This window comes from Chaetura pelagica, unplaced genomic scaffold (genome assembly GCF_000747805.2).
Source record: "Chaetura pelagica isolate M959 unplaced genomic scaffold, ChaPel_1.0 scaffold305, whole genome shotgun sequence".
Classification (NCBI taxonomy): domain Eukaryota; kingdom Metazoa; phylum Chordata; class Aves; order Apodiformes; family Apodidae; genus Chaetura; species Chaetura pelagica.
This window is the reverse complement of record NW_009953512.1, coordinates 808,342-816,573: the sequence shown is the minus strand read 5'-3', so window position 1 is coordinate 816,573 and position 8,232 is coordinate 808,342. Positions and strand designations below refer to the sequence as shown.

The window sequence follows — 8,232 nt, the reverse complement described above, 5'->3', positions numbered from 1 at the left end:
TTGGAGCAGCCTGGGCTGGTGGGAGGTGTCCCTGCCCATGGCAGGAGAGTTGGAACTAAGTCAGAGAGCTGCATTGCTTCAACCTGGTTGAGTTGAAGTGAGTTAGAACAGAGCTGAAGCAAAGTTGTGGGATGGGGATGCCTGTTGGGCCAAGAGCTCTGTGCTGTCTCTGCTGTTCATCACCTGGCCCTAGTGGGAATGGCACATGTTGGCTTGAGCTCTGAAGCGAGAGCTGAGCTGCCCTAGATGGTTGTTAATCCAATATTTCTTTAAAATCTCCCCACGCTGGATTGGCTGTGCTCTTTCAGAGACCTGCCTGGGAGTTTTCTCCAAGCTCTTTCTCTGCCCATCCTCTGAGCTCCTGCACAGTTCCCTGAACCTCTCCAGTCCCCCATGGCCTCCTGTTTATAACACACCCCTGGTGCTTGTGATTTTATCTTCTCATAACACACTGCTAAGATTTACCCTTTTGTTTTCCTTTTTGGTCCCTTTCTCCTGGGGTTTTATTTCTACTCCATCTGAAGGTCTCCCTGGCCCCTCAGTGGTCCAGCCATGCACTTTCTATGGCAATAACTTCTGCTGCTTTGTTCATGGTTGTCCAGAGGCACGTTCAGCCTGCCAGGACTTTGGTGCATTGGAAAGACTCTGCTTTAAGCCTGTAGAACCATCAGCTTCCCTGATCAGCCAGTAAAGGGTTTTGGCCCCACTGTGCTGAGTGAAAAGAGCCTGTGAAATCATATTTAAGGTTGTCTTTTGAAGGTGCCCTTTGGAAAAAAACAAAACTCCTGCCCATGATGTTCAAGTCGGGTTTGTAGTTAACACAATGGACCCGCCGTACAAAGCCCCGCGGGACCGCGGGCTGGAAAAGCCCTCTTAGGTCCCAGCTAATCCATCCCCCCCGCCAGCCTGGGGGATTGTTCCCAACAGCTTGTTTTCTTTGCCCTGACCTACATAGTCAAAAAGAATCTTGTTGCACATTTTTGTTTTGTACCTTGAGGTCTCGGAGGAGCTAAATCCCCTTCTTGGCGGGGCGGGATGTGTTGTTAAACAGTGCTTGGAGTCTCCAGGATAACCATGGAGACGGGGGGACAATGAGCCCTCTATGGTCCTGGCTTGGCCGTGGGATGGTCCTGCTTCTCCAGGCTTCAGTGGTGGGCGCCGGGTCTCGCAGACGCGGGCGATGAAGACGTCCCTGCACTTGGCAGCTTGTTCCCCAATAGAGCGGTCACAGCAGCTCTCCAAGGCAGAAGGTTGGGGTGGGGGGAAACTCAGCCACTCTTAATTAACCTGTTTTAGATGATGGGGGTGAAGGCTGCGTCTCGTGTGCCCTGGGCTGTGCTCTCATGGGTGGGTTGAGTGGGAAGTACCCTTCGGGGCAAGGAGGGAGGTCCTTGATTGGAAAAGACGTGGGAGCACCTGTTTGGGTTTTAAGGGAAATCAGGATGCAAAGGGTGGGGTGGAAGAGGGCATTTAGGGAACCTGGGCTGTAGTTTGGTCGTCCCTCACCTGAGTCAGGTGGGAAGGATGGGGCACTGAGGGGGTCCTTTGCAGAGTTGAGGACCTTCAAGTGTGAATTTTGGGGGTCTGAAGCAGGGACTGTCACACACAGCTGGACTAATCCCCTTTTTCCTTCCCCAACTGCTGGGGTCAGAGGTTGTTTCTCTGACAAAAAGCTGGAAACCACCCGGGACACTCAGTCTCCTCTGGCAGCTGCGTTCACCCGAGATAAACCCCTGAGCTCCTAGATGGGTCCCACAGCTCCCCAGGGAGCTCCCATCATTAGAGATGCTTACAAAGCTCTTGGAAGATCCTGAGATGGAGCAATTGTGATGAGAAATCCTTCTGGCATGGTTCAAATCATGCCAGAGGCTGTGTGGACAGAAGAAATCGATGGTGTCTTTTACCCTAGAAGTCCCTTCTGCTCTTGCTGAGGCCATCAGGGCTCTGGGGTTCTTTGCCATCCATTTTCTTGGGATGTCTCAGTCCTCATATTCCCTGTACTGCTAGTTCACCCCAGAAATAGAGATAATGTAGCAGGAGTGCACAGTGGTTCAATTACTAAAGCTATAGTTAAATTAATATTAAGAATTAATTATATTATCGATTAAACATTAATGAATTATTCTATACTTATTAAGAAGTTAGTAATTAAAAATTAGCAGAGTCATATTAAACATCTTATTTTTGTTTGTTTTTTCCTTCCTGTGGCTGCTGCAGCTCTTGGATCTCTTCATCCAGTGGGACTGGTCAACATATTTGGCTGACTATGGGCAACCCACGTGCAAGTATCTCCGTGTGAACCCGATGACAGCCCTTGTCCTGCTGGAAAAGTGAGTGCTCTTCCAGACACCTGGGATGGTTTTTTCACCCCATCTTGCTTTGGGCAAGCCTATGTTTGAGAAGCTCCTTCCATCACATATTGTGGTGGGATGGAGCAGCCTGGGGAGCAGGAAGCTCCTTGTGATCCGAGGAGCAAAAATGTCACCACTGGGTGGGCAGTGGGAGCTCAAATAGAAAAATCTAATTTTATGCCACTAATGGAATTCCAGGTTTCTTATAAAAATGCATTGACTTGGCTGAGGGTCGGTCTTTGTGCTTCACTCAAGCAGAGTTTTGTCTTTTTGCCCCAAGCCTGTTGGTTGTTAAGAGGCATTTGTACAAACCCTTAATAATGTGCTTTAACTTCTGGTTATCCTTGAAATGGTCAGGCAGTTGGACTAGATCATCACTGAGTTTCCTTTCAACTGGAACTCCTCACCTCTCTTGTTCCTTCTCTCTTCTCTCCCTTCTGTTGGATCCATGGAGAGGATCAAGTGCTAAAAGTCCACCTCTGGGACAGAGATAGTATCTTTAGGTGGCCACATGTGCTCCATGGCTTGCCCTTAGCAAGGGCACACTCTTTGTAAAAGCTGAATCTGAGCCTCTCTGAAGCCTGTAGTTCAGCCCAAGTCCTGGAGCAGTGCTGGGACATGCCAGGCAACCCCCTGTGGCCTCTGTGGGATCCCTCCTGAAGCATGGTGAGGTGGTTTGTGCCAGTCTTGCCAGCCAGCAGCAAGGAGGGAAAGCCCATGAGGTTGCTGCAGACCCAAAGAGTGGGAATTGCCATCCTGCCCGTGGTTGGAGGTAGCCCAGGTGACCCTGTTTCTGGTAGACCTCCAGGCTCTCATTGGGAGGCTCAGCCCCACTGCTGCCCTTTTCCTACCATCAGACATCACAGCTGATCTTCCAGCTGATCTGACAAAGAAGTAACCTGCCAAGAATGAGAAATAATACTTTTCCAAGCAGGTTAAGTGAGTTGCAGTTAGATATGGTTAGATTACCATGAAATCAGACCCTGAGGAAGAGTTTGAGTTGTTTTTTTGAGTGCCTCTCTCTTTCTGTTGCTTGCAGAGGATGAGGTGACTAGTTTAGGGTTGGGGCTACACTTTTAGAAGACTAACTTTGGTGTGCTTCTGAGCTTTGGAGTTGTATCTATGTTGTGTTCCCTGTAACTGCACCACCTCCCCTCCTGCTGAGGAGAACAGCTAATGTCACAGCAGCTCATGACATCCAAAGGTTACCAGTATGGCACACAGGGACTTAACTCAGGCAGTTGCTGTGTGCAGAGTACTTTTACATACCATAGCATTGGGTTTAGGTACATATTTATACGTGTTGTGTAATATAGAATCACAGAATGGTTTAGGTTGGAAAGGACCTTAAAGATCATCATGACCTGCAGGGATGACATAATCTCACCCCAACATCCATGGTGGAGAAGTGTGAGATATGTTCAGAGCTATCAGTGCAGTGGTAGAAATCTGAGAGCTTGAAGTAGCTGGACAAGCCAGGGAGCTGAGTGCAGGGAGTGAGCTGGGACCCATGGCAGTTGCTCAGAAGGGGGTGGGATGGGAGGACAACTCCATGCTCCTGGCTGTTTTTCCCAGGCAGCACTGGAGCACACAGGATCCATGTTCAGTGCTGATATTAAAAAGCCACAAACCCTGGCTCAGCTTGCCAGCCTTCTCCTCGAAAGGGATCTCGCTGGAAGGGCAATCATCACATATCTGTTTTGCTTCCCAGAGGCAGCCTTGGTGGAGTCACTGGGTTGGCACTTGTGCAAATCCAGAGGAAGCCACAGAGATGCTCAGGGGGCTGGAGCAGCTCAGCTCAGGAGACAGGCTGGGAGAGTTGGGGTTGTTCAGCCTAGAGAAGCTTCCAGTACCAGGAGGGGCTACAGGAAAGCTGGGGAGGGACTTCTGACAAGGGCAGGGAGGGATGAGGGGGAATGGCTTTCAAGTTGAAGAAGAGAAATTTAGATTTGGCATCAGGAATAATTTTTTTCTGTGAGGGTGGTGAGACCCTGGCCCAGGTTGCCCGGGGAAGCTGTGGCTGCCCCATCCCTGGCAGTGTTGAAGGGCAGGTTGGATGGGGCTTGGAGCAACCTGGGCTGGTGGGAGGTGTCTTTGTCCATGCAGAGGGTTGGATCCAGATGATCTTGAAGGTCCCTTCCAACCCAAACCAGTCTGGGATTCTATGATCTCCTGCATCCTTGGTGCGTGGCATTGCCAGCATGGCATCGCTGCATGCTCTGGCAGGCTCTGCCCTCTCCCTGCTCAGCCCCAGGCACTTTGGAGAATCTCTGTCCATCACCCACCACCTCCAGCTTCCCCAAGACTCTCTGCTGACCCAGCCATAGCTTCAGGCATCTCTGCTCCAAGCCCACCTCCCCAGCCCCCTCCGTAGGCAGCCAAGCTTTGCTGACAAGGTGATGGGAAATTCTGATCCGCTGGTTCGTTTTGTAACTTGTTCTCATCGTTATCTCTTTTCCTAATCACACACCTCTCCTAGGATATCCCGAGTGTAAGTATGCTGCGTGCTTAGGCTTTTACCCTCACCTTGCAGTGACTTTATTGTTTGATTTAAATGGAGCACTAAACGATCTAAATGCAAGCTGCCTTTGAAACAGTTCCCTCCGGTAACTTTATCGTCTCAAATGCACTAATTAGAGCTAAAAGAGGAGCTTTTACTCTCTTGCTTTTTATTTTTCTTTTCTTTTCTTATAGATTAATTTAAACAAAGCTTGGCTCTGTTGAAGGTGGTGTTTGTTGGTGGGGGAGGGGACAGAGCTGGGCTCTCTCTTCTTTCCTTGCCTCTTACTTTTAATTCTTGCGCTAATGCACAGGGACCACGTTACAAAACTGTTGGCCCAGGGCTCTGCAGGCAGGTGCTTAAATAAAAGTGCTGATCCTCCAAAGAGCTGCTGAGGTGCTGGGAAGCATTGCCTCCCTCTTCCAAAGCTGAGATTCCTGGGGTCTGAATGCACCACTTGATCAGGGACTGGGTATTTTCCGTAGCCAAATGTCGGGAAAGAAACAGGCCGGCATTTCTGAACACCACTGACACCAGCCTTGTTACCTTGGCTTGGTGTCCATCTGCAGGGCTCTGATGGCCAACATGGTCTCCTCAAGCAGCTCTGCAAGCTCAGCCTCTCCCAAGGATGCAGGTGCTGCCTGGTCCCTGGCACAGCATGTCCAAATTTCAGGGGTTTGGGTTTCCTGTAGGCAACTTAATTCGTTAGTAATACTTAACAGCTTAGTTCCTCTAACCTTCACATGGTGTCTGAAGATGCCAGCAGCTCTCATCCCCTCCAGACACTTGTCCCCAGCTTAACAGATCCACCTACATGGGTTTGTTGGGGGATCAGTGCTCCAACTGCTTTTTCATCCCAAGCCAGTAGCTTTCTCCATTCAACTCCTTTCTCATCATTCAAACACGTGCAAAGGTTTTCTTGCATACACCAGGTGTTGCTTCCAAAACATTTCATGGACCTGAACAGGTCCCACAGGATTTGAAATAGCTCCAAGGATGCCCAGGAGTGCTGGGGTGAGGTTTCTGAAGGTATACATTTAATTTCAGCACCTCTGCTGGCCCCAGGTAGCGAGTGAAATAGAAGCAGAGCTCTCAGTCCTCCTGGTCAAGTGCTTTGAGACCTGCTGGATCCGTGCAGCACCACAGGGGGAGGGTTATTGCTCCTGGGACACCTCTGACCTGGGTGACTCAAAAGCCTGGCTTCCTGTTGGTGTGATTGCTCCCTGGTTCTTGTGGCGGAGCAGCTGGCAACCTGCTTTGCTTAAAAATGGAGTAAAGAAAGAAAAATGCTACTTATTTTGCTGAACAAAAGTGCTCCAAGTGATCTTGTTACTGTTGGGAAGGCGGCTCAATTGTAATCCTCTGTCTTTGGACACTTAGAACTTTAGCAAATTAGCCTTTGGGATAAAGTTGTTATCCTTATCTCCAGTTCCAAGCTGGATGTTTTTGGGAGCATTTCAGATTCCCTTTGGCTCTTTTTAGGAAGAGTGAAGCATGAAAAACCTTAGGTTATTTTTTTAATCAATTAAATAAGTTTCAAGAGGTTTGATTTGTGCTCAGTCAACACAACCCTTTGCCAGGCTGGTAAAGTGCCAACTTCCCAGGAACTATCCACCCTGTGTCCCCATCACTTTATTGCTTCATTGAGGTCCCCTAGGCCAAAAACAGCTTATGTGGCTGCTCCAAATCCATCTGCCTTTGCCAGATCTGATGTACCGAGAAAATAATTTACAAATTGTGGTATAATAGAAGAGTGGTGCCAGCTGAGAACCCATGGGTCAGGTGTTGGGAGCCTGAGACCTTCAGGAGCTGTTGAAGGATTGACCCTTATGGGGTGGTTTCCCTTCCCAACACGTGCTCTGCCTGTGTAAAACTCATGCATGGAGCGTGCAACAAGACCTGCCTTCCCTGCCCCCCCAAATTCTGCATCCATGATTGCCAGCCTGCACGAGCCCCCAGCTTTGCATGGTGGAGAGAGATGGAGTTGCACCAGCTTCCCCTTCAGGTCCCATCCCACCACCTCACTCTTCTTGTCTTTTTGGAGACCTCATGGAGATCAGTGAGCTACTTCATGTATCAAATGTAATTTAAAAAAAAACCAAACCAAACAAATCTCACAAGGATTTTTCAATTGAGAAAAGCAGTGCTGGATTCCTTCCTTTAATACACATTGTATTATCTAGTATTGTATATTGTTTAGTATTTTAAGTTCACAAATCTGAACCTTGCTGACTGCCATAAGAGCTGCCTCTTTTGACTACATGCAATGCCCTCTTATCAAATAAGAAGCCTTAATGCTGTGGATTTGATGCTGATTATTGAATTTCTCCCAGCAGCATTTCTTCTTACAGCATTGTAATTTCCCCCTTCAGAAGGTGACACGAGGTCGTAGCAAAAGCCCTTTGGAAGGGGAGGGCAAGAGGCTTTAGGGTTTCCTGTGTTTTGTTGCTAGAGGCAGACCTTACAGTGACATTAATTGGGATTTGCAGGATTTAAAGCAAAGAATGGAAAGTGTGCAAAGCTTTCACCTGGCTTTGCATGCCCATCTGGGCACAAAGAGGTGATAAAAATCAGGGCAGAGCCTTTAGGTGCAGTCACCTCCTCTATCTCCGGGCACGTGAGCCGCGGTGCCTTCGCGGGGCTCGGTGGCAGCGCCGAGCAGGGGATACCTGTGCCATAACCTCTTTCTGCTCTGCACAGGATGAGAGACACGAGCAGAAAAAACAACGTTTTTGCCCAGTTTCGGAAAAACGAGAGGGACAAGCAGAAGCTGATAGACACCGTGGCCAAGCAGCTCCGCAGCCTGATCAACAGCCATCACTCGTGAGGGACACGGGGACCTCCTGCCCGCGCCGCTCCCGGCCCCGCAGCCTTCCACGTGCCTGGACTTTGGGATTCTTGTTCAAAGAGAATATATGTATTTTTTTATTCACCTGTATAGTATTCATCAAACCTACCCTGGTGATAAAACACCCCTTGTTAAACAATCCCGGGGGAAGATGTAGGCGGCACTTCTTGGGAAGGTGGTGTCAGGAGTCTATTATAAACTCCTATTTTCAGGGGTTTATAAAGTGACAGTAAATCCTGAAGCCTGAGAGAGAAGTTCACACCCAGACTATATTTTTTTTTATTTTATTTTTTTTTAATAAGCCAGATCAAAAGAATCAGTCTGACTTCCTTTCAGTAAGTTATTCAGTTGCAGAACAAGTGGAAACAAAAAAAATACAGGGAGGAGTCATGGTTTCAGGTTCTTATTCACAGGCTCCTGTAAAAGGAGCCACCCATTCAGAAAGAGGGTCACTTGTGTGTCTTGCCAACTTGTGTTTTGGATTTAGGTAGGAAAAGAGGCAAACTGAGTTCCCAACTTTTCTCCTCTTTTGC

General features: G+C 48.6%; 1 protein-coding gene across 1 annotated transcript in view; it reads left to right on the top strand.

The window, feature by feature from the left end:
- Positions 1-7,678, top strand: part of EXOC6B (exocyst complex component 6B) — a 273,905-nt gene extending 266,227 nt beyond the window's left edge. Inside the window, exons 25-27 of the mRNA XM_009999464.1 lie at positions 2,218-2,330; positions 4,831-4,842; positions 7,552-7,678. Coding sequence (XP_009997766.1) covers positions 2,218-2,330; positions 4,831-4,842; positions 7,552-7,678 — 252 coding nt within the window. The remainder of the gene's footprint in view (positions 1-2,217; positions 2,331-4,830; positions 4,843-7,551) is intronic.
- Positions 7,679-8,232: the final 554 nt, after the last annotated feature.